The sequence below is a fragment of the Pristiophorus japonicus genome, chromosome 8, assembly GCF_044704955.1.
Source record: "Pristiophorus japonicus isolate sPriJap1 chromosome 8, sPriJap1.hap1, whole genome shotgun sequence".
NCBI lineage: Eukaryota > Metazoa > Chordata > Chondrichthyes > Pristiophoridae > Pristiophorus > Pristiophorus japonicus.
In genome coordinates this window covers 97,783,824-97,810,938 of record NC_091984.1, presented here as the reverse complement: position 1 = coordinate 97,810,938, position 27,115 = coordinate 97,783,824, and the positions used below count along the sequence as shown (strand labels likewise).

Genomic DNA, 27,115 nt, shown 5'->3' with positions numbered 1-27,115 from the left:
ATTTAAAAGTGAGAGAGTCCAGGAGATTATATACCCAGGCCCAAACTAGATAGTACCTGTAATGACACACCATGGTTAAATAAAGAAATAAGGGCAAAATTGATACTGAAGAAAAAAGGCATACACCAAGTATGTAGACAAAGGAGAGGATGACAAAAGTGAATACGAAAAACTTAGGAAATAAATTTTAAACAATAATACGAAAGGCAAAGAGAAACTACAAAATTATATTATCAAGGAATATAAAAATAAATAGTAAAATATGCTACAGAAACACAAGTAACAGAAGAAAATTGGGATAGGGCCACTAAAGGATACTCACAATAAACTCAACAGATAATGACAGCGAAATGACAAACTATTAAATAATTGTGTTGGTATTTACCAAGGAGACTAATATGGTGAACACGACATTAGAAGAGAACAGAAAAATATAAAGACATTCAAGATAGGAGAGTGGCCGGGGGGGGGGGGGGGGGGGGGGGGGGGGAAGATAGTTGATAAACTAATCAAAGTTAGGATGAAACCTCTGGTCTGGGTGGATTACGTACTTGCCTATTTAAAAAGTTAGGAATGAGATAACCGAGGCATTATTACATCTATATAAAAATGAATTTGAAAAGGAAATAGTGCCAGAGGGCTGGCAGACAGCTAATGGAATTCCTATATTTAAAAAAAGTCGAACAAACCCAGGGAATTAGATTAATTAGCAATGTCATTGTAGGAAAGATAATGGAATCCTTACTCGGATGTGAGAGAAACATCTAGAAACTGAAAATAGAATAGTCAGCACGGATTTCAGAGAGGTGGTCATGCTTGACCAACATTATTGAATTCTTTGAAGTAACAAAGCGTAGATAAGGGTATTGCAGTAGATGTAATATACTTGGATTTTCAAAAGGCCTTCAATAAAGGTACTGTACAGTAGACTCATAACTAAGGTCAGAGCATGTGGAGTTCGGGGGCATAATCATTTTTTAAGTCATTCTTTGCTGACTTTTAAAAGCTTCCCAGTCTTCTGTTCTCCCACGAGTTTTGGCACTTTGTATGCCCTTGTTTTTAATTAGATACCATCCTTTATTTCTTTAGTTAGCCACAGATGGCTATGTTTTCTCTTACACCCTTTCCTCCTCACTGGAATATATTTTTCTTGTTTACTAACGTTTCCGCTGCCCACCTTTGGCTCGTTTGCCGCAAAGGAGTTCGGAGTAGAGCACTTGCTTTGGGAGTCGTGTCTGGCATGAGGACAATGTGGTTTGCCCAGCGGAGCTGATCAAATGTGGTCAGTGCTTCGATGATGCAGATGTTGGCCTGGTCGAGGACGCTAATGGTAGTGTGCCTGTCCTCCCAGGGGATTTGTCGGAACTTGCGGAGACATCGTTGGTGGTAGTTCTCCGGCGATTTGGTGTCTACTGTACATGGTCCATGTTTCATGTTTCTGAGCCATACAGGAGGGCGGGTTTTACTACAGCCCTGTAGACCATCAGCTTGGTGGCAGTTTTGAGGGCCTGGTCTTCGAACACTTTTCCTTAGCCGGCCAAAGGCTGCACTGGAGGCGGTGTTGGATCTTGTCGTCAATGCCTGCTCTTGTTAATAGGAGGCTCCAGAGATAAGGGAAGTGGTCCACATTGTCCAGGGCCACACCGTGGATCTTGATGACTGGAGCGACAGTGCTGTGCGGTGAGGACAGGCTGGTGGAGGACCTTTGTCTTGCTGATATTTAGCGCAAGGTCTATGCTTTCGTACGCCTCAGTAAATAAGTCAACTATGTCCTGGAGTTCAGCCTCTATATGCGCAGACGCCAGCGTCGTCCGTGTACTGTAGCTCGACGACAGAGGCTGGGGTGGTCTTGGGCCTGGAGATGGCGTAGGTTCAACAGTTTCCCACTGCTTCTGTAGTTTAGTTCCACTCCAGCAGGGAGCTTGTCGACTGAGGTGGAGCATCGCAGCAAGGAAGATTGAGAAGAAGGTTGGGTTAGGGCAATGACGCAGCCCTGTTTGACCCCGGTCTGGACGTGGATTGGGTCTGTAATGGATCCGTTGGTAAGGATCACAGCCTGCATGTCGTCGTGGAGCAGGCAGAGGATGGTGATGAACTTTTGGAGGCATCCGAAACGGAGGACGACACTCCATAGACCCTCGTGACAGACAGTGTCAAAGGCCTTTGTAAGGTCGAAGGCAGCCTGGAGTCATAGGGAGTCACACTGAACACAAGACGGCAGAAAATTGATCTGTTTTTGGTCCTATTCATTCCTCCTGAAACAAAGTCAGGAGTGGTAAGTGACCTTTTTGGATATTTTATATTAAGAAAATTCATTCTCTGAATTGGGCGTCACAGAAAAGCCAGCATTTATTGCCCATCCCTGATTGCCCTTCAGAAGGTAATGGTGGGTCTTCGTGAACCACTGCAAACAGTGTGGCAAATAACACTGGTAGGGATTTCCAAGAGACCTTGTGACAATGAAGGAATGGCAATATATGTCCAAATCAGGATGGTGAGTGATGTGGATGAAAACTTGGGAGGTGATGGTGTTAGAAACATAGAAAATAGGTTCAAGAGTAAGCCACTTGGCCCTTCAAGCCTGCATCACCATTCAATATCATCATGGCTGATCATGCAACTTCAGTACCCCATTCCTGCTTTCTCTCCATACCCCTTGATCCCTTTAGCCGTAAGGGCCACATCTAACTCCCTTTTGAATATATCCAACGAACTGGCCTCAACAACTTTCTGTGGTAGAGAATGCCACAGATTCACAACTCAGTGAAGAAGTTTCTCCTCATCTCAGTCCTAAATGGCCTACCCCTTATCCTAAGACTGTGTCCCCTGGTTCTGGACTTCCCCAACATCGGGAACATTCTTCCCGCATCTAACCTGTCCCATCCCTTCAGAATCTTATACGTTTCTGTGAGATCCCCTCTCATCCTTCTAAACTCCAATGTATAAAGGCCCAATTGATCCAGTCTCTCCTCATATGTCAGTCCAGCCATCCCTGGAATCAGTCTGGTGAACCTTCGCTGCACTCCCTCAATAGCAAGAATGTCCTTCCTCAGATTAGGAGACCAAAACAGAACACACTATTCCAGGTGAGGCCTCACCAAGGCCCTGTACAACTGCAGCAAGACCTTCCTGCTCCTATACTCAAACCCTCTCGCTATGAAGGCCAACATGCCATTTGCCTTCACCACCTGCTGTACCTGCATGCCAACTTTCAATGACTGATGTACCATGACACCCAGGTCTCGTTGCAACTTCCCTTTTCCTAATCTGTCACCAGATAATATTCTGCCTCCCTGTTTTTTCCACCAAAGTGGATAATCTCACATTTATTCACATTATACTGCATTTGCCCACTCACCTAACCTATCCAAGTCACCCTGCAGCCTCTTAGCATCCTCCTCACAGCTCACACTGCACCCAGCTTAGTGTCATCTGCAAACTTGGAGATATTACATTCAATTCCTTAGTCCAAATCATTAATGTATATTGTAAATAGCTGGGGTCCCAGCACTGAACCTTGCAGTAATACCACTAGTCACTGCCTGCCATTCTGAAAAGGACCCGTTTATTCCTACTCTTGACTTCTTGTCTGCTAAACAGTTCTTTATCCACGTCAATACATTACCCCCAATACCATGTGCTTTAATTTTGTACACTAATTTCTTGTGTGGGACCTTGTCAAAAGCCTTTTGAAATACACCACATCCACTGGTTCTCCCTTATCCACTCTACGAGTTACATCCTCAAAAAATTTCATAAGATGTCAAGCATAGAAACATAGAAACATAGAAAATAGTTGCAGGAGTAGGCCATTCGGCCCTTCTAGCCTGCACCGCCATTCAATGAGTTCATGGCTGAACATTCAACTTCAGTACCCCATTCCTGCTTTCTCGCCATACCCCTTGATCCCCCTAGCAGTAAGGACCTCATCTAACTCCTTTTTGAATATATTTAGTGAATTGGCCTCAACAACTTTCTGTGGTAGAGAATTCCACAGGTTCACCACTCTCTGGGTGAAGAAGTTCCTCCGCATCTCGGTCCTAAATGGCTTACCCCTTATCCTTAGACTGTGACCCCTGGTTCTGGACTTCCCCAACATTGGGAACATTCTTCCTGCATCTAACCTGTCTAACCCCGTCAGAATTTTATATGTTTCTATGAGGTCCCCTCTCATTCTTCTGAACTCCAGTGAATACAAGCCCAGTTGATCAAGTCTTTCTTGATAGGTCAGTCCCGCCATCCCGGGAATCAGTCTGGTGAACCTTCGCTGCACTCCCTCAATAGCAAGAATGTCCTTCCTCAGGTTAGGAGACCAAAACTGTACACAATACTCCAGGTGTGGCCTCACCAATGCCCTGTACAACTGTAGCAACACCTCCCTGCCCCTGTACTCAAATCCCCTTGCTATGAAGGCCAACATGCCATTTGCTTTCTTAACCGCCTGCTGCACCTGCATGCCAACCTTCAATGACTGATGTACCATGACACCCAGGTCTCTTTGCACCTCCCCTTTTCCTAATCTGTCACCATTCAGATAATAGTCTGTCTCTCTGTTTTTACCACCAAAGTGGATAACCTCACATTTATCCACATTATACTTCATCTGCCATGCATTTGCCCACTCACCTAACCTATCCAAGTCGCTCTGCAGCCTCACAGCATCCTCCTCGCAGCTCACACTGCCACCCAACTTAGTGTCATCCGCAAATTTGGAGATACTACATTTAATCCCCTCATCTAAATCATTAATGTACAGTGTAAACAGCTGGGGCCCCAGCACAGAACCTTGCGGTACCCCACTAGTCACTGCCTGCCATTCTGAAAAGTACCCATTTACTCCTACTCTTTGCTTCCTGTCTGACAACCAGTTCTCAATCCATGTCAGTACACTACCCCCAATCCCATGTGCTCTAACTTTGCACATCAATCTCTTGTGTGGGACCTTGTCGAACGCCTTCTGAAAGTCCAAATATACCACATCAACTGGTTCTCCCTTATCCACTCTACTGGAAACATCCTCAAAAAATTCCAGAAGATTTGTCAAGCATGATTTCCCTTTCACAAATCCATGCTGACTTGGACCTATCATGTCACCTCTTTCCAAATGCACTGCTATGACATCCTTAATAATTGATTCCATCATTTTACCCACTACCGATGTCAGGCTGACCGGTCTATAATTCCCTGTTTTCTCTCTCCCTCCTTTTTTAAAAAGTGGGGTTACATTGGCTACCCTCCACTCCATAGGAACTGATCCAGAGTCAATGGAATGTTGATTTCCCTTTCGTAAATCCATGCCGACTTGGACCGATCCTGTCACTACTTTCTAAATGCGCTGCTATTAAATCTTTAATAATTGATTCCAACATTTTCCCCACTACCAATGTCAGGCTAACCGGTCTATAATTCAGTTTTCTCTCTTCCCTCCTTTTTAAAAAAAAAAAAGTGGGGTTACATTAGCTACCCTCCAGTCCACAGGAACTGATCCAGAATGTTGGAAAATGACTACCAATGCATCTACTATTTCTAGGGCCACTTCCTTAAGTACTCTGGGATGCAGACTATCAGGCCCTGGGGATTTATCGGCCTTCAATCCCATCAATTTCCCTAACACAATTTCCTGACTCATAAGGATATCCTTCAGTTCCCCCTTCTCGCTAGACCCTCGGTCCCCTAGTAGTTCCAGAAGGTTATTTGTGTCTTCCTTAATGAAGACAGAACCAAAGTATTTGTTCAATTGGTCTGCCATTTCTTTGTTCCATCGTTATAAATTCACCTGATTCTGACTGCAAGGGACCTACATTTGTCTTCACTAATCATTTTCTCTCCACATATCTATAGAAGCTTTTGCAGTCAGTTTTTATGTTCCCTGCAAGATTACTCATACTCTATTTTCCCCCCTCCTAATTAAACCCTTTGTCCTCCTCTGAATTCTAAATTTCTCCCAGTCCTCAGGTTTGCTGCTTTTTATGGCCAATTTATATGCCTCTTTCTTAGATTTAACACTATCCCGAACTTCCCTTGTTAGCCAGTTGAGCCACCTTCTTCGTTTTATTTTTACGCCAGACAGGGATGTACAATTGTTGAAGTTCATCCACGTGATCTTTAAATGTCTGCCATTGCCTATCCACCGTCAACACTTTAAGTATCATTCTCCAGTCTATCCTAGCCAATTCATATCTCATACCATCGAACTTACCTTTCCTTAAGTTCAGGACCCTAGTCTCTGAATTAACTGTGTCACTCTCCATCTTAAATGAAGAATTCTACCATATTATTGTCACTCTTCCCCAAGGGGCCTCGCACAACAAGATTGCTAATTAATCCTCTCATTACACAACACCCAGTCTAAGATGGCCAGCTCTCTAGTTGGTTCCTCCACATATTGGTTTAGAAAACCATCCCTTATACACTCCAGGAAATCCTCCTCTACTGTGTTGCTACCAGTTTGGTTAGCCCAATCTATACGTAGATTAAAGTCACCCAGGATAACTGCTGTACCTTTATTGCACGCATCCCTAATTTCCTGTTTGATGCCATCCCCAACCTCACTACCACTGATTGGTGGTCTGCACATAACTCCCTCTAGCTTTTTCTGCCCGTTGATGTTCCGCAGCTCTCCCCATAAGATTCGACAACATCCAAGTTCACATGCACCTGCTATCCTCGTCCTTGTCGGTGGATTTGGGCTGCCAAAGAAGCCTCGTCTAGTTGCTGCAGTGCATTATGTGGATAGCACACACTGCAACCATGATAGAGGGCTTTGTACAATCAGGTGGTGAGCCACTTTCCACAGAATACCCAGCCTCTAACCTGCTCTCGTAGCCATGGCATTAATATAGTTGGTTCAGTTCAGTTTCTGGTCAATGTTGAACCCCAGGATGTTGAAGCCATTGAATATCAAGGGCTGGTAGTTATGCTCTCTCTTGTAGGAAATGGCCATTGCCGGACACATGGCATGAATATTACTTGCCACCTATCGACCCACCCTGGATGTTGTCTAGGTCTTCATGTGGGCATGGACTGCTTTACCATCTGAGGGTTTGCCAATGGAGCAAACTGGCCCTATGGAGGGAAGGTCATTCTGCTGAAAATTGTTGGGCTTAGGTTGCAGCGTTGTCCTGGGATGATTAGCCACCAACAACCTCAGTCATCTTCCTTTGTGCCAGATACGACAACAGCCACTAGAATGTATTACCCTGTTCCCCATTTACAAGGGTGCCTTGCTCCCAGCCTCGCTCAAATGCCACCTTGATATCAAAGGCAGTCACTCTCACCTCAGGAATTCAGCTGGTGTCCATGTTTGGATCAAGGCTGTAATTAGGTTGAGTCAAGTGGTTCTGGTGGAACTCAAACAAAGCATTGGTGAGCAAGTACCACTTGATAGCACTTCACTCCTTCCATCATTTTGCTGATGCTTGAGAGTAGGTTGATGGGACAGGTAATTGGTGGAGTTGGATTTGTCCTGCTTTTTGTGGCCAGGACGTCCCTGGGAAATTTTTCACATTGCCAGGTAGATCAGTGGTTCTTAAACTTTTTTTGATTACTAACCCATTTGAAAAGGGGTTCAATCAATCATGCCCCCCCACCCCATCTAAATTATACTATACTCATAATTAAAGTAAAGCGTGTTTTAATGATGATTCAAGAAAACACATATTTACTTAGGTATCAGAGATGGGTGTGCCTGCTTCTCACACCAATTCTGGGTATTTCATGGCAACAGATGGTCACTATTAGCCACTCAGTGCAGGGTAATTTTTAAAGCGGTCAGCAGAATGGCCAAAATGATTGAGGGCACGAGCACTCATGCACATGCTAGGATGCTGCTGGAACCATGACTCACTGCCATACTGTCCCACTGCTATGTTCTGCAACAGCTGCAAGGTGGGATTGTACTTGTGTGCCTGAACACAGGTATTTGTCAGAGGGACCCGCAGGAATTCTGATCACGTGTCGGGAGGAGGGCACAGGGTCGTGGCTCCAGGGAGAGGAATCGGCTTGATCAGCAGGGAGTGCTCGTTGCAAAGAGAGTCAGTGTGGGCCTCTGAGGAGGTGGGCCCAACCAGTGAGAATTCAAGAAATGAATCAATGTCGGTTTTATAAAAAGAGAAACAGGCTTGAAATTACCTCCAGTCGCGCCACCCCGTGGAAAGTCTCTACGAACCCCAGTTTGAGAACCACTGGGGTAGATGCCACTGTTGGCATTATACTGCAACAGCTTAGCCAACAACATGGCTAGTTCTGGAGCACAGGTCTTCAGCAGCACAGCTGGAATACTGTCAGAGCCCATAACCTTTGTTGTACCCATTGCTTCTTGCACCACATGCTGAGTTAGGCCAATGTGTAGCAGCGGGGTTTATGCAGAAGGGAAGATATTGCACTTGTTCTAATGACCCAAGAATGTAAAAACAACGGAAGGTTATACCTATAGGGGATAAATTTCACATGAAATGAAATTATATTACTCTTCATGTGGATAGGATAAATATAGCAAAGGGAAGAAGGGTTGAGGAAAGTTAACACGAGATTCAACATAAAAGCACACACTCGCACTGCACTTGAACTAGATCCAAGTTCAATGGGCATTGTTCAGCACTATACTTTTTAGATGCTCCCTTCCAGAAACAAAGAAGGGAGGGGGGGGGGGGGGGAAGAGAGAGAGAGAGAGAATCAAAGATAAGATATACAGAATTAGAATTTACACATTAGTGCCAAATATCTGAGGGTTTACTAACCTTCAATATTTTTTCAAGTTCAGCCTTGGCTGTCTTACACTCCAACATCTGTACCTCCGTCTTCTGAGCAGCATCTTCCAACTTCTGCCGTACCTGGGAGTTCATGCTTACTTGCTCTTTGGCAATCTGCAGTGCTTCCACATCAGCAGCATGCAGCATCAGCTCACGCTCATACTTATTCTGTGCTTCAGAGGCCACCCTTGCCTAAGAGGAAAGAGACACTAGTATGAAGTTTTAAAATTTACAGTAATGAAAGTGGCAGATCTTTTAAGCAGTTTCAATTAAAACAGTTTATAAGCCAAGTTTATAATAATTTTTCATAAATATGAAATTCACATTTTCAAATATTTTATCACTTTAAAAAAAAAAACTATTGTGCTGCAATAACCACTTGACAAGTTTGGCCCTTAAAGATTCTAGGGCACTCAAAACAGGTCCAAACGTTACAGGGTATTGTACTGACCTATTCCAAGAATTCTTGGTGTTAATCATCCACTACTAATACAAAACACTGAAACACAGTATCCATTGTAAACTCATTACCTCCATTGTCGTTATACATACCTGTTCTTGACAATCAGCCCTTGCTTGCTGTTCATTGGTTGCAGCAGCTGCTGCTCGCTGAACAGCATCTTGAAGCTCTGCCTGGAGACTGTTCAAATTCCTCCTTAGTTCAGATGTCTGTAATTTTAAACAACAACAAAGTTACATCAACTTTTTCTAGCAGATCCCAGAATCATCACCTTGTAACATTTGCATGATCAAGTCTGCATTGTGATCATTGTGTCTTTAAAAAAAAACCTCAAACACATACTCAAGCTTTTGTATATTTGTAACTATGAAACCTTAGTGGGTACAATTTCAAGCCAAATGTACACTTTAGGGCTCATGACCGTATAACAAACTCAAGATTCACTCTCCTGCAGATTGGGATAATCCCCTTTATTGCTTCAGCAAGCCATGCTATTTAACAAGTTAAATCACAAATATATGAATTACTTAGGATCTGCTAGTCTGCTTTTGCTGTTTATAAAGGAATACGGGTACAGCGTCGAGAATCCGGAGTTCCGGAATCCATGCTGTTCCGGAATCCAGACACTGGGACGATCCATGGCGAGGTCATCCGGAATCCGAAAAGTGTTCTGGAATCCGGACCCCCACTTCAGACCGCCAACCTCACCCCCACCTCGGCCCAGGTGTTTCTGGACTCGGGACATCAGAAAGACGTTCTAAAGTCCGGAAATACACAAGCCCAGGCTCAGGCGTTTATGGATTCGGGACATCATAAAAAGACGTTCTGAAGTCTAGAAATACACAGAATCCGGAGCAGCCTCAGTTCCGAAACTTCCAGATTCTCAACTCTGTACCTGTAATGCCGTGCATGATCAGTGCTTATAAGAGATACAGCTTGTTGCTGTCCAATTTTGGGCTGGGGCTAGAAAAACTCAATTCAAATCATTGTCCAACTGGGTTATTAAACAAGACAAAGCTGAATATTTAATAAACTTGGTAATGCTCATTATGACAGATTTGTTATGTTATTTGCAAAATTGTACACACCCTGCATAGACCTAACTCAATTTTAAAGCTGAGAGCAGCATTTTATTCTCTTTAGAGAAACTTGCAGCATTACGAACAAAGTAACTTAAAATGTTTTAAGTATAGAGAAATTCAATTACATTTTATGACAGATCATGATTTAAAAGAGATACCTTATTCATTTTCATAATCCACCCAATTTTATTTTTAAGTAAAAGATCGGGTTACATTTCTGTACCACTGCGATTTATATGTAGCCCAACACTCCCATTTTTCAGAAGTCAACATATACAGTAAGGAAAGCAAGTCGTAAAATAATCTGAATACAAAACAAACAAGCTCACTCAGTTAGGAATCAAAACCTTGTTTCCTCCTTTTTAAAATATGTACCAATCCATAAATAGGCACTCGTGTAACTATTTTTATAGTAGTTTCATTGCATTGGTCAACTAATTTCAAAGTTTATGTCTGTCATTTCGAATAAAGAACCATTACCTGCTGTTCCAAATTTTCTATAGCTTTGTGCTTCTCATCAGTGAGTGCTTGTTTTTCATTCTCAGCTTCCAACATACGCTTTTCTAACTGCCCCTGGTACTCTGCAGATTCTTTGAGGCGAGATTCTACAGCAGAACGTACCTCTTCCGTCACCTGAGAATGGACAATTGCAATAAATGGATCCAGATAACATTTCAATTATTCACAACATTTCAATCATTTAAATGAGTGGTATATTATCTTCAATCCCAGTCACTGTTCCCACAGAATGCCACGCAACAGAAATTTCAGTCTCAAGTACTAGTTTTGTGCAGAACCTGCTTGTGTTGGCTCATTAAGAAAGCAGCTTTTTTTTTTAATTGAAATATTACATGACACACAAAATGCAGTCATTCCTGTTCAACTGCAACTTAACAGATACACAGCTCAAATGACTGGAGGATCAGTTGGGATGATGTGTTAACTTGTAAATTAAAATGTGCAAATTGAAGGGATCTTTTGGACTACTGTCACATTAGCATTTCCTGAATTAACGAGTAGGAAAGAAAGCATTCTGCAGGTGTAGCAACCTGAATACCTGTTACAACTAATCATATATTCAAGGTAGCATGACTGTAGAAGTGCATCAAATGATATACAGGAAGGCAAAAGAATTACATCAGCCATCAGTTCATAAAGGTACCAATTATATCCCACTCCACATGCCACAGACAAAATGGTATTATCCAAAGCTGAAACATAGAAAATAGGTGCAGGAGTAGGCCATTCGGCCCTTCGAGCCTGCACCGCCATTCAATGAGTTCATGGCTGAACATGCAACTTCAGTACCCCATTCCTGCTTTCTCGCCATACCCCTTGATCCCCCTAGTAGTAAGGACTACATCTAACTCCCTTTTGAATATATTTAGTGAATTGGCCTCAACAACTTTCTGTGGTAGAGAATTCCACAGGTTCACCACTCTCTGGGTGAAGAAGTTTCTCCTCATCTCGGTCCTAAATGGCTTACCCCTTATCCTTCGACTGTGACCCCTGATTCTGGACTTCCCCAACATTGGGAACATTCTTCCTGCATCTACCCTGTCTAAACCTGTCAGAATTTTAAACATTTCTATGAGGTCCCCTCTCATTCTTCTGAACTCCAGTGAATACAAGCCCAGTTGATCAAGTCTTTCTTGATAGGTCAGTCCCGCCATCCCGGGAATCAGTCTGGTGAACCTTCGCTGCACTCCCTCAATAGCAAGAATGTACTTCAAGTTAGGAGACCAAAACTGTACACAATACTCCAGGTGTGGCCTCACCAAGGCCCTGTACAACTGTAGCAACACCTCCATGCCCCTGTACTCAAATCCCCTCGCGATGAAGGCCAACATGCCATTTGCTTTCTTAACCGCCTGCTGTACCTGCATGCCAACCTTCAATGACTGATGTACCATGACACCCAGGTCTCGTTGCACCTCCCCTTTTCCTAATCTGTCACCATTCAGATAATAGTCTGTCTCTCTGTTTTTACCACCAATGTGGATAACCTCACATTTATCCACATTATACTTCATCTGCCATGCATTTGCCCACTCACCTAACCTAGTGTCATCCGCAAATTTGGAGATACTACATTTAATCCCCTCGTCTAAATCATTAATGTACAGTGTAAACAGCTGGGGCCCCAACACAGAACCTTGCGGCAACCCACTAGTCACTGCCTGCCATTCTGAAAAGTACCCATTTACTCCTACTCTTTGCTTCCTGTCTGACAACCAGTTCTCAATCCAAGTCAGCACACTACCCCCAATCCCATGTGCTTTAACTTTGCACATTAATCTCTTGTGTGGGACCTTGTCGAAAGCCTTCAGAAAGTCCAAATATACCACATCAACTGGTTCTCCCTTGTCCACTCTACTGGAAACATCCACAAAAAATTCTACAAGATTTGTCAAGCATGATTTCCCTTTCACAAATCCATGCTGACTTGGACCCATCATGTCACCTCTTTCCAAATGCGCTGCTATGACATCCTTAATAATTGATTCCATCATCTTACCCACTACCGATGTCAGGCTGACCGGTCTATAATTCAGTTTTCTCTCCCTCCTTTTTTTAAAAAAGTGGGGTTACATTGGCTACCCTCCACTCGATAGGAACTGATCCAGAGTCAATGGAATGTTGGAAAATGAAACTCAATGCATCCGCTATTTCCAAGGCCACCTCCTTAATTACTCTGGGATGCAGTCCATCAGGCCCTGGGAATTTATCGGCCTTCAATCCCATCAATTTCCCCAACACAATTTCCCGACTAATAAGGATTTCCCTCAGTTCCTCCTCCTTACTAGACCCTCTGACCCCTTTTATATTCGGAAGGTTGTTTGTGTCCTCCTTAGTGAATACCGAACCAAAGTACTTGTTCAATTGGTCCGCCATTTCTTTGTTCCCAGTTATGACTTCCCCTGATTCTGACTGCAGGGGACCTACGTTTGTCTTTACTAACCTTTTTCTCTTTACATATCTATAGAAACTTTTGCAATCCGTCTTAATGTACCCTGCAAGCTTCTTCTCGTACTCCATTTTCCCTGCCCTAATCAAACCCTTTGTCCTCCTCTGCTGAGTTCTAAATTTCTCCCAGTCCCCGGGTTCGCTGCTATTTCTGGCCAATTTGTATGCCACTTCCTTGGCTTTAATACTATCCCTGATTTCCCTAGATAGCCACGGTTCAGCCACCTTCCCTTTTTTATTTTTACGCCAGACAGGAATGTACAATTGTTGTATTTCATCCATGCGGTCTCCAAATGTCTGCCATTGCCCATCCACAGTCAACCCCTTAAGTATCATTCGCCAATCTATCCTAGCCAATTCACACCTCATACCTTCAAAGTTACCCTTCTTTAAGTTCTGGACCATGGTCTCTGAATTAACTGTTTCATTCTCCATCCTAATGCAGAATTCCACCATATTATGGTCACTCTTCCCCAAGGGGCATCGCACAACGAGATTGCTAATTAATCCTCTCTCATTACACAACACCCAGTCTAAGATGTACAGAACTTCTCCAATGCAGAATATAATTGACAGGTCATCCAATTCACCTTAGTGGCATATTAAAAATGACTACTAAATCCACGGCTTTCCATTGCAAGATTAGGAACAGCAAGTCTTTTACAAGTTCCCCTTTTAAAGCAAATAGAAAATATCTAGCTCCTTGAATTGGTGCACTTAAGTTGCCAACCTGCTTCTCCTTACTGAGGGACTCCTCCAGACTAAGGACCATGTCTCTGTATTGTTCCACATTGTTTGTAGTAGTCTTGAGACGCTCTCTCAAATCATTTGCCTGCTCTTCAGCCTGTCGAAGCTGTGACCGGAGGTCATCAACATCTTCTTCTGTATTGGATTTCCCTGGAAATAGATCAGAGCTGGATATGGCTATCTAAAATTTCAATGAACAATCATTCCATATCCAGCAAGAGCTAATTTCTTCATTAAAACAGTTTCTTCAGGGTTCATCATGTAATGATTCTCGAAAAGGGGCTTCACCACAAAAAGTAGTCACAAATGGGGGCCAGGTTTACTTGTGTATGGGGTTGGGGAGTGGGGGGGGGCGTTTAAAAGAAAAAGGAAAGGGGGAAAAATATTTGGTAAGCAAATATCTTGCCTAACTTCTGCATTTTCCCACTTTTTTGTATGTTTACTAAATTCAACACCTGCCTGGTCACCAGTAATGCATGACTTAAGGCCATTTGAATATATACTGCAAAAACATTTTTACATATAGTTTTGTCTCTTAACTGAAAAGTAATAATAAAATCAGCCTTACTGAAGCAGTACAGAAACAAAAACCCAAATTAAATGTTGCACACAACCAATGTTTCCTTTAAACTGCACAGCCGTTTAAAGCTACCGCGCAGCTAGCTCATTGGCTTTTAACCCCTTAAAGGGGCCAGGCGGCTCAGAAAAAAAGAGGGGGAATATTGCACACAACTAAACATGCGCATTCACCTCACCCATAGACAACAATTTGGTACAGGCCAATTTCATAATCTTAAATAAGCCACAAGCGGAACATTCCAATCAAATGAAAGACTCTTTGCTACAGATGGCAGTGGGGGCGGGAGGAGGGGCTGGGGAAGAACTCTCGATCAACGTACGAAGTCATACTCAAAAATATGGCTTACCTTTGGAATCACTTCCCTTAGTCTCTGCCAGTTTAGTTTCAACATTGTTGAGATGTAGCTTCAAAGTGCTAATTTCTTTTTCTGCATTTTTCAAGAGTTCCTTTGTCTTCATGTGAAGATTAGATTCAGTTTCAAGCTGCTTCTTGATGTCCAGAAGTTGAATCTTCAAAAGTTAAAAAAGAACACTAATTAATACTGATGTATGGAGCAGTTTGCTCTTTACTTAAATTATGCTGATGCAAGCATTATGCTACTAAAGCAGAGTCTTCTAAATCAGTACATACCTTACAGGACTTGCATTCGGACTCTCCAACTTGTACACTCCAAATGTGTGTCTTACCTTCCTTCCACTCCCTACTCTTTCCTTCCTTCCTCCCTCCCTCCCTCCTCCCCCTGCAGTTTTCTGATCCTTTGAGCTACTTCAAACATGTGACCCATCACCAATGACATACCCTACATCAAGGGGTTAATTTTGATATACTTACTTCTTGGTTCCTGCCAAGTAAATGCCGCTGATCCACTTCATATTCAAATTTCTTTTTCAGTTTCTCTATTTCGCGCTCTTGTTTTTCAATCTGGCTGTTTAAACGTTGCCTGGTCTCAGTTTCCGCACGTTCCAGACTCAACTACATAATAAAAGAATTGTATATTAACATACAAAATTCCTTTAACCCCAGATGAACTGAACACCAGCAGGTATTTTTTTAATAAATAAAATTGATTACCAAGTATCCCTTAAGAAAATAGTCCCAAACTTACTCCAATACTGCATTCCAGGCTTGTACATACTTTTAAATACAAATTTTAATTTTTTTTTTATATATAATATATATATAAAATATATGTGCTCACCACCAATACAGAATGTTTATACTATTGTACAACTGGAAGAGATTTTAGAAATACAAATGCTCTTTTAAAGGTTGTAGCCAAAGTAAGCAGTGCCAATTAGAAAATAAAACGAGATGGTTGAACCGCTCGTGTATTATCAACATAACTCAGCTATTCTTAGCTCACCAACATCGAGCTGAACTATCCATGACGTTTCCATTTTCATACCTGGTCCAAGACCACAAATTCTGCACAAAGATGTCAAGTTTCAGCTGGCAATATTGCTTTCAGTTAGATTTCACACATTCAGGCCTAAACTAAAAGCTTAGCTTGCAATAAAAATCGCAATCCTGCATTTTGTACCTGAATAGACTGCAGATTTGTTAGCAGCAAGCTTTGTCCCCTGTGCTCAGCGAATTTTGAATCCCGCTCTTGGGTAAGACGTACTTCCACCATCTTCAACATATCTTTCTCTTTCCTCAAATTTTCTCCTCTAGTCTGTGGGAAGGAGAGTTAAAGAAAAAGAAAATGCAAAAACTGCTCAATGTCTCTGCTTTCTAAAATTATAGCAACTCCCAACTGATTTCAATGAAATTGATTCTTTCTGTAGCCATGAATCTGATGAAAACATTTGAGAAGCAAGTTAAAATAATGTAAAGCTTAATATAATTCATATGCAAACCATCCTGGTAAGAAACCCATTAATAAATCTTTTGATAAACAAGCATATTAGAATTTCTTCAATCCTCAAATAATATGCATCCTCCACACACCACAATCCATGGAATACTTCAAGGGAGATTGTAGGGGCAAGAAGTTAGATCACTTCAAGGCAAACCGCCCCCCCCCCCCCCCCCCGAAACTAGCTTGGAAGATGCACATTATTGGATCCAACTACTGGAACAGCAGGAAGGAAGGCTATATGCACCTATGGTCTCTTCCAGCCCGAATATTTTCTGCGTCTCCAGAAAACCAGAGTAAAGTTCGCTCACCTCCTCTATAGCTAACTTTTCATTTGATGCTCGCAAATCTTGAGTCATGCTGCTAATTATGTGCTCCTGTTTCTGAACAGTTGTGGTGAGCTTCTGACACCTATCACGTAACGATGCAATTTCACGTCGGAATCCATCGACATTGTTCTGCAACATCTCATATCTAAATTTAAAAACATATTTATTTAATTAATTTATTTTTAAGCCTTTTCCGTTCTGCAGCAACCCCCCAACCACCAAAATATGCTTCTGAGTCACAGTGAGTGAACCAGTGCTGGAGTACACTCTTTCGCACTCTACAATATGTGAGATATAGCATAGTAGTATAAATCAGAACAGGATAAAGCCTTCACTACACTGTCAGTGCACATGCTGTGACAATTTCCAAAGCTCTGAAGAGCGGACACATAACTTTATCTACATCATTGTAGCCTCGCAGCAATACCCTTGTACTTTGAGAATCCAGCCAAATCCAGATCCACTACTGTTTCATCACAGGGTAGTCAAATTCAAAAAAGGAAGTTAGCTGCTCAGTGTACAGGTTCCCAGTTGCAGTATGGTTGCAAATCAGTTCTGGTCCTGGACTGTGCACTCTAGAATGATTCTGGAACAATCCAACAAGGGATAGAAGAAATCACTTTCAAAATTTCAACGGGAACATGTTTTTGCACCTTTGGAACCAGAAAGTGTAATAGTAGAAACAGTTTACTACATTCGGGATAAATTGTTGAATTGAAGGTTTCTGAAATGGCAAAAGTTTATAGTCAGTTTTAGATTATAAATTAAGCTTCATTTAAAAAAAAAGGGGCAGGATATTGACATCACAACACAGCTATCTAATGGGAGTACTGTGAGCATCGCATACAGTTTCTAAATACATATCCCCTAAAATCTATAGCCTGGATTCTCAAACCATACCGTTTAGAAGCAAATTCCAGCTGTGTAGAGAGTTTTGTGTTTTGAGTTCGCAGTTGTGTCAGCTGATCCTGAAGTTTATCATTCTGCTCATTTAGCATTTTGTCATTCTCTGCCTTTTCCTTCTTGTACGTTTCAAAGTGTAACTGAAGCTGTAAAAGTAATTTTCTAAATATGATGCATCTTAAAATGTTAGCACCCCTGCATGATTGCATTTTTTGGCTTAGCTTACACAATTAATAGTTTTGTGTTAATTTTCACAACAAATTCTTTCCCTTAATGTATTTTTATTTGGAGTATATTACTGCAGATCAATTTAAAATCCTACCCTTCAGCAGCCAGGTAACTATATTAGGTTATTTCACTACTCACTACTCATTATGATGCAAGAGTTTCAATCCAAATCACAAGCAATATTTACCTCCTGACCTGGGCAACACATTTACTATTCGCCATCAGACCGCCTGGTACAAAAGAAGCCTTCATATACTCATTAATATCCTTTCGGATGAGCCAATCAAGAGGAATTTACAGAGAAGTCGGAACCTCAACCTCCAACATTACAATCGGGTGGACATATACACACACACACAAACATTTAAATTAATGTAATACTGTAGGAATATTGTAAATTCATAGATGGCAAGAGCTTTGTTTAAAAACCACACAATAGACAAGACTGGTTGAGAAAATACCCATGCAAGTTATTCAGGTCGCTACAATAAAACAATGTCGTTGTCCCATCACTTATCAATACATTAAAAAAAACAGAAGACAAAACCAATGTAAGTTTAGTCATGAGCCAGAGATTTTTTACCTTGTGAGAATGCACCAAGACCCATTCATCCATCGCATTAGAACACAATTGGAAGAGGCCAGATGGCACCTCGAGCCTACTCTGCCACTCAACAAGATCATGGCTGAACTAAATAAATTCTACTTTCCCACATTTCTCACCCAAATTCCATATCCCTGGATTCCTTGTGTGACCAAAATTCTAATTGGTCTTTGAATATACTCAACGACTCAGCATCCACAGCCCTCTGGAATAGAGAATTCCAAAGATCCTAAATGGCCACCAACTTATCCAGAGACTATGACCCCATGCTCGTTGACCTGCGTTGGCCTCAAATTTAAAATGCTCATCCTAGAAACATATAGAAACATAGAAAATAGGTGCAGAAGTAGGCCATTCGGCCCTTCTAGCCTGCACCGCCATTCAATGAGTTCATGGCTGAACATTCAACTTCAGTACCCCATTCCTGCTTTCTCGCCATACCCCTTGATCCCCCTAGTAGTAAGGACCTTATCTAACTCCTTTTTGAATATATTTAGTGAATTGGCCTCAACAACTTTCTGTGGTAGAGAATTCCACAGGTTCACCACTCTCTGGGTGAAGAAGTTCCTCCGCATCTCGGTCCTAAATGGCTTATCCCTTATCCTTAGACTGTGACCTCTGGTTCTGGACTTCCCCAACATTGGGAACATTCTTCCTGCATCTAACCTGTCTAACCCCGTCAGAATTTTAAATGTTTCTATGAGGTCCCCTCTCATTCTTCTGAACTCCAGTGAATACAAGCCCAGTTGATCCAGTCTTTCTTGATAGGTCAGTCCCGCCATCCCGGGAATCAGTCTGGTGAACCTTCGCTGCACTCGCTCAATAGCAAGAATGTCCTTCCTCAGGTTAGGAGACCAAAACTGTACACAATACTCCAGGTGTGGCCTCACCAATGCCCTGTACAACTGTAGCAACACCTCCCTGCCCCTGTACTCAAATCCCCTTGCTATGAAGGCCAACATGCCATTTGCTTTCTTAACCGCCTGCTGCACCTGCATGCCAACCTTCAATGACTGATGTACCATGACACCCAGGTCTCTTTGCACCTCCCCTTTTCCTAATCTGTCACCATTCAGATAGTAGTCTGTCTCTGTTTTTACCACCAAAGTGGATAACCTCACATTTATCCACATTATACTTCATCTGCCATGCATTTGCCCACTCACCTAACCTATCCAAGTCGCTCTGCAGCCTCACAGCATCCTCCTCGCAGCTCACACTGCCACCCAACTTAGTGTCATCCGCAAATTTGGAGATACTACATTTAATCCCCTCGTCTAAATCATTAATGTACAGTGTAAACAGCTGGGGCCCCAGCACAGAACCTTGCGGTACCCCACTAGTCACTGCCTGCCATTCTGAAAAGTACCCATTTACTCCTACTCTTTGCTTCCTGTCTGACAACCAGTTCTCAATCCATGTCAGTACACTACCCCCAATCCCATGTGCTCTAACTTTGCACATCAATCTCTTGTGTGGGACCTTGTCGAACGCCTTCTGAAAGTCCAAATATACCACATCAACTGGTTCTCCCTTATCCACTCTACTGGAAACATCCTCAAAAAATTCCAGAAGATTTGTCAAGCATGATTTCCCTTTCACAAATCCATGCTGACTTGGACCTATCATGTCACCTCTTTCCAAATGCACTGCTATGACATCCTTAATAATTGATTCCATCATTTTACCCACTACCGATGTCAGGCTGACCGGTCTATAATTCCCTGTTTTCTCTCTCCCTCCTTTTTTAAAAAGTGGGGTTACATTGGCTACCCTCCACTCCATAGGAACTGATCCAGAGTCAATGGAATGTTGGAAAATGACTGTCAACGCATCCACTATTTCCAAGGCCACCTCCTTAAGTACTCTGGGATGCAGTCCATCAGGCCCTGGGGATTTATCGGCCTTCAATCCCATCAATTTCCCCAACACAATTTCCCGGCTAATAAGGATTTCCCTCAGTTCCTCCTCCTTACTAGACCCCCCGACCCCTTTTATAACCGGAAGGTTGTTCGTGTCCTCCTTCGTGAATACCGAACCAAAGTACTTGTTCAATTGGTCCGCCATTTCTTTGTTCCCCGTTATGACTTCCCCTGATTCTGACTGCAGGGGACCTACGTTTGTCTTTACTAACCTTTTTCTCTTTACATATCTATAGAAAGTTTTGCAATCCGTCTTAATGTTCCCTGCAAGCTTCTTCTCATACTCCATTTTCCCTGCCCTAATCAAACCCTTTGTCCTCCTCTGCTGAGTTCTAAATTTCTCCCAGTCCCCGGGTTCGCTGCTATTTCTGGCCAATTTGTATGCCACTTCCTTGGCTTTAATACTATCCCCGATTTCCCTTGATAGCCACGGTTGAGCCACCTTCCCTTTTTTATTTCTATGCCAGACATGAATGTACAATTGTTGTAGTTCATCCATGCGGTCTCTAAATGTCTGCCATTGCCCATCCACAGTCAACCCCTTAAGTATCATTCGCCAATCCATCCCAGCCAATTCACGCCTCAAACCTTCAAAGTTAGCCTTCTTTAAGTTCTGGACCATGGTCTCTGAATTAACTGTTTCATTCTCCATCCCAATGCAGAATTCCACCATATTATGGTCACTCTTCCCCAAGGGGCCTCGCACAACGAGATTGCTAATTAATCCTCTCTCATTACATAACACCCAGTCTAAGATGGCCTCCCCCCTAGTTGGTTCCTCGACATATTGGTCTAAAAAACCATCCCTTATGCACTCCAGAAAATCCTCCTCCACTGTATTGCTTCCAGTTTGGTTAGCCCAATCTATGTGCATATTAAAGTCACCCATTATAACTGCTGCACCTTTATTGCACGCACCCCTAATTTCCTGTTTGATGCCCTCCCCAACATCACTACTACTCGTGTTCAAATCCCTGCATGGCTTTGTCCCTCCATCTTTATCTGCTCACATCCTTCAATCCTCCTAGAACTCTGCATTCCTCCAATTCTGCCTTTTGCACATCTCCCATTTCCATCATCTAATTAGCAGAAACTTCAGTTGTCTAGGCCTCAAGCTCTAGAATTCCCTCACTCAACTTCTCTGAAACTCCATTTCTTCCTCCTCCTTTAAGATGCTCCTTAAAACCAATTTATTTGACCAAACTTTTGGTCACCTGCCCTAATCTCTCCTTTCTTTGGCTCAGTGTCTTTTTGTCCTATTACATTCCTGTGCAGTACTGTGGGATGTTTTATTACGTTAAAAGCGATTACATAAATCCAAGATATTGTTGTACAGTACTCATGTATGTTGATGTAATAAAAATAAAAAGGTGACCATCACAGTTATGATTTATTATTGATTTAGCAGTGACTATTGCTCAGTGAGTCAGAGGATGTGCTGTTTTTAAACAATAGGAATGTTATGCCAGTGTATTATCAGGACCATTCATTACCCATGACTAAAAAAAGTCTGTTTTTAATTACATGGTACTACAGATTTATCATCACTGTTTGAGGATCAAATTGTGTAATTATTTTTCCTATGAAAATCATAAATTCTTGATTAGACTTCATTGTGTATATAATTTTTGGCATCTCTTGTAAAGCCCTGAATACACGAAGGCTGGCAGGTAACCTGTACCACATTGAATGTAGAGATTAGCATCAGTTACGGGGAAAATGTTGCCCCTTGACTATATTGGGAAGTAGTTCTGAAATATTGCAGTAATATGTACGAAAATCCTGGGGTTTTATAGCACTGGGAGAGGGGGAGAAATTTGATATATGGGCCAATTTGGGGGATTTTTACATGCAGAAGCTGTCAAAGTTTGAAAGAAGTGGTGGGGGAGAGGGAGGGGTAAAGAAAATTTTAAGAAGGTCCCAAGTCTGGCGAGTTGAGAGGTGGCAAGGGGTCCATCGGCAGTAGTTTGGGGATCGGCAATAAATGCTGGCTTAGCCAGCGACATCCACATCCCAGGAACAAATTTAAAATAAAATAAAAATTAAGTAGGAGAGGTAAGAGGATGCAGCAGCCCTGGGAAAGGTACAAAGGTCTAGAGCATTAGGGAGGATCAACGGAAGTATCAGAAGAGAGGGGTGGTACCTCAAGAGAATTAAACCAAACTATTCCCATTCCACCAGTATTTGAGCTCGAGCCTAAAGTTTTAAAGTGCATTTTGTGCCAATATTGTATTTGCCAACTGTGTGCGCACATAGCTACCAATTATAGCACTAAAGCGCCCCAAGAACGGTCAGCCTTTTTCTCTCTCCCTTCTCTAGCACAGCTGCCACTAATTCAAATGTTGATTTTTTTTAAATCTAAAAACAAACCGATGTAAGTAAAAGAAAAAACACCAATCTCACTATGCGTCTGTGCATCGGAGTCAAATGTCTGAGCTTTAATAGTTAATTAATTCTGCTGACAGCTTTTCCAACACAAGATAAAAGAAAAAAAGCCTTTTACACCATGGAGAAGTTCCACCTTTCCACCCGAGAGTCAGTCTACCTACCAAATGCCCTGTCAAAATCCTACTGATGCATAATGGGAAATTGTGCACATGCTCAGATTGTACCATCTCCCAGAAACTGAGAATATGGCTTTTCACAGCGAGGCTGAAGCCTTAAAAGTAAAAACATTAATAAAAGTGACAAACACAAAAAAAACAATCTTTACAGACAAATTTAATCATGCTATTCTGAAATATAGAACTTTTAACATCAGTTTTATTTCTGAGCTGTATTCACCACACTGGGGCAAAAAAGTCAGGAATTTTACATGAATAAGAGCTTTATGCTGTATATTTCCAGGGACATTGACATGCAACATTTGGGATGGCCCTGGAATCTGGAAAAACAGAAAAGGGAGTCAACAGTTTGGCAATACTGGGATGGAATCTCCAGTTCCAATGAGTGGGTGCTGGAACATGGGATGGGAGAGGAGGGGAAAGAGAACAGTCTGGCAACAATCGGGAGTTGTGAGGATCTGACAATATTGGGATCGAGCAACAGAGTGTTGGGAGCCAGGATGAGATCTCAAGTTCCAACCCGACTGTGTTCCTTCAAGCAACTCTTCCCACCGCCACCGCCACCCCCCCCACTTTCAATCAATCAAAGAAACCAAAGCTGCTCTAATCATCAGTATTGTTTGAACAGTTCGTAACAAAAACGTAGCTGTTTTACTTCCACAGGGAGCGCAGACAGGGGGTGTTCTGGTTTAACGTCTCATCAGACACATTAAAAGACTCAAAAGATCTCAATTACATAGAAAAATGGTGGCTGAATTTTTCTTCAAAAACTGCTGAGGAACTCAATTGGCACATTAATAATATGCAATGGTGAATATACGGGATTTTCTACATTATAAATATTTACATTAAGGTTTTTCCATTTTGACATGTTGACACACTGGTTGCATTATAAAATCATAAATGTGTATAGGAAATATGTGCCATATGTAAAACTCAGTTTAAGACATCTAAAACATTAGCAAGTTTCAGGAGTAAATTGTTCCTTTAGAAATTTTTTAACAACTTACACACTTCACTGCTGCATGACTTTATGCAATTCAAAACCTTGTGGGGTTTTGAAGATAAATTATATTTTCTAACAGTGAAATGTAACACACTTTCTACCTGTTTTAGTGCCGTCCTTGATTGCACAAGCTCTGTGGAATCCACTGAAGGAATTGGAGCTGGTGTGGAGGTCATTTGTGGCATTTGTTTGGTTTGTCCTGGAGACCGTTTTGGAGTGGATGAGATTAAAGATATATCTTCTGTTGCTGCACCTGGAGGAAGATAACAAAAGCTTATAGTACTTACATCTTCTAGCTTTTTTAAAAAACTTCACAAATAAAGAAAACTAACTAAGGTACTTGCATCACTAAGAGGAGCAGAAAGAAAGAATGCATTCAACCAATGCAGTTGCAGCTGAAACAAAACAACCAGTTTTATTGTCATTTTGCAAGAATCGACATAGCTTATATTTTAACAAATGAAAACTTAAGGGCATTGTAATACATCTTTGACCCCCATGGGGGAATTTCCAACCTCATATGCTCTCCATCACAAGGAGTGGTGGCTACTTCTACCTCTGCCCCTAAATTTTAGTCCATTTGCAGCTGAAACCTCATTTGTGCCTTTCTTAGCTCCAATCTTCTTCTGGTTGGCCTCTCATCCTCCATAATACTCTACTGCCTGTATCCTATCCAGCACCAAATCTTACTTGCCCATTATCGATGTTCTCGCCGTCTGACATTAGCTCCCGATGCTTCACCATGCCGACCCCTACCATTAACAGCAGTGTCTTCAGTTGCCTAGACCCAATGTTCTAGAATTCCCTCAAACCCCTGCATCTCCCTCTCCTCCTTTAAACCCCTCTCTTTCCCCGCACCCCCCACTTAAAAAGCGTATCTGACCAAGCTTTTGGTCACACCCAATATCTTCCAACTTTGGTTTGGTGTCCATTTTTTCCCCCCCTTATGCCGATGAAGTACTTTAGGATAGATTTCTGTCAGAGACACCATATAAATACAAGTTATGGTTATTCTTTTAATGCTTTCACGAATCAAACAGGCCTACAATGATTACCTTAAATAAACTCTCCTTAAAAAGTAGTTGTAGGGTTGAACAGTGCAAATACCATTCTGCGTTGAACAAGTCAAATTTTGTTTGATATTTATGAGTTGGCCTGTCAGAGTCAGATTAGTGGAACAACTGTTCAAGCATCTGGTTAAGCCAAACCTCACTATTAGAAGGATACATTACTTTTAGAAGGAATGCGCTCCTAATTTGTTCCAAGAGACAACATTCATAATCGATAAGACTGGATAGACCAGAGAAGTTGGGGTTGTTCTCTTTAGAACAGAGACAGTTGAGAGGAGATTTGATAGAAGTATTCAAAGTCATGAGTCTAGACAGTAGAGAGAAAAACTATTCCCGTTGGGGGAAGGATCGAAAACCAGAGGGCACAGATTTAAGGTGATTAGCAGAAGAACCAAAGATGACATGAGGAAAAACCACCTTTTTTTACGCTAGTTAGGATATGGAATGCATGGCCTGAAAAGGCAGTGGAGACAAATTTAATCATGACTTTCAAAAGGGAATTAAGCAAGTACCTGAAGAAAAAAGTTTGCAGGGCTACCAGAAAAGGAGCAGAGGAGTGGGATTAACTAAAGTACTCTTGCAGAGAACTGACACAGGTTTGACGAGCCAAATGGCCTCCTTCTATGCTGTAACTATTCTATGATTCTATAACATTTCTCTGAATTAAATTGTCTGGTGCATCACTCCTTACCCTGGATTGGAATGGTCACTCCAGTCATCTGTGCAAGTAGTATACGGTACATATCACGCTGCCGTACAATTGATTCCACTAGTTGCATCTGATGAGTCCGTGCTTCACGAAGTCGTTCAAGTTCATTCAAAGCTTCCGAAAGATTCAACTGAAGCTCAGAAATTCTAGGAATTCGAAAAGATTTGCTCAAAGTATTGAACTATTCTATCAGAACCATAATCAATCTTGGTTGTAAATTTAATACAATGCTACCTCTTGACTAGTGAGGGACAGAATAGAGCGCGAGACACGCACCGATGGGTGGGTATATGCATACACACACGGCTACGGCCATAATAATTGAATTGGTCTAGGCATCAAATTGGATGTAGCGTTAAAGACAGCGCCGCGGTAACAAGAAGCTCAAAATATGCACCAAGGCGCAAGGCTGGGAATGTTGATAGAATCAGGTCAAGTAGCACCAGAAGCATGCAGTGTTGGGAGAAAGATGGCTTTAGGTTTGTGAAGTGCCACATCATTCAGAATATGACAGGTAGAGTCAGTTACTTGTACAAGAAATTAATCTTCCTCATCCAAAGAAGGAGATGGAACAGACACATATTCATCCAGATAAATCTACAGGGAAGGGAAAAGGAAGGGAGAAGGAAAACAACCACCATCTGACTAGTTTGTATGAAAAACTGTTACAGATCTGTAGCTAACATTTTTTTAAAAAGTCAAAAGGATCTCAAATGGATCAAGTTCTAGCATTTACCGTGTAGAAGTTTTTTCCTGCTCTTCCCGTTCCTGCTGATCAGCAAGGTCCCGAATGGCCACCAGTAGCTGTTGATTCTGTTGCTGCAGCTCCTCAACGTTACGATAGGTTACCAAGTGTTGTGTAATGACTTCAGAGGAACTGCTAATGTCAGCAGAACTAACTTCATCTTCACGCAAAATATGGTTCCCACGTGCATCCTCCAGTTCCATCAAAAGAACTCTATTCTGAAACACACAAACAAATAGACTTAGCTAGTACATATTTAGGTCAGATGTGGAGCAGTTGGTGGTTCAATAATGAGGCAATAGCTGCTATGGAACAAACTTGTACCTGTTTTGATAAGAGTATTTTAAACAATATTGTGAAAGAAAAACAAAGACCTACATTTATGTAGCACATAAGTGCTTTGCAGCCAATTAAGAACTTTTGGAATGTAGTCACTGTTGTAATGCGGGAAACGCAGCAGCCAATTTACGCACAGCAAGCTCCCACAAACAGCAATGTGATAATGACTAGATAATCGTTTTTTTATGTTATGTTGATTGAGGGATAAATATTGACCCTGGGGATATCGCCCCTGCTGTTCTTCAAAATAGT

General features: G+C 41.9%; 1 protein-coding gene across 5 annotated transcripts in view; it reads right to left on the bottom strand.

Moving 5' to 3' along the window:
- tprb (translocated promoter region b, nuclear basket protein) overlaps positions 1 to 27,115 on the bottom strand; it is a 140,864-nt gene that overhangs the window by 82,859 nt on the left and 30,890 nt on the right. For all 5 annotated transcript variants that reach the window (XM_070887144.1, XM_070887145.1, XM_070887147.1 and 2 more), the window contains exons 14-25: positions 26,516 to 26,742; positions 25,762 to 25,925; positions 24,102 to 24,253; positions 17,674 to 17,822; positions 16,756 to 16,918; positions 16,127 to 16,261; positions 15,418 to 15,558; positions 14,933 to 15,095; positions 13,990 to 14,156; positions 10,773 to 10,925; positions 9,303 to 9,419; positions 8,739 to 8,942 (exon numbers count right to left, since the gene is read on the bottom strand). In XM_070887144.1, coding sequence (XP_070743245.1) covers positions 8,739 to 8,942; positions 9,303 to 9,419; positions 10,773 to 10,925; positions 13,990 to 14,156; positions 14,933 to 15,095; positions 15,418 to 15,558; positions 16,127 to 16,261; positions 16,756 to 16,918; positions 17,674 to 17,822; positions 24,102 to 24,253; positions 25,762 to 25,925; positions 26,516 to 26,742 — 1,935 coding nt within the window. The remainder of the gene's footprint in view (positions 1 to 8,738; positions 8,943 to 9,302; positions 9,420 to 10,772; positions 10,926 to 13,989; positions 14,157 to 14,932; positions 15,096 to 15,417; positions 15,559 to 16,126; positions 16,262 to 16,755; positions 16,919 to 17,673; positions 17,823 to 24,101; positions 24,254 to 25,761; positions 25,926 to 26,515; positions 26,743 to 27,115) is intronic.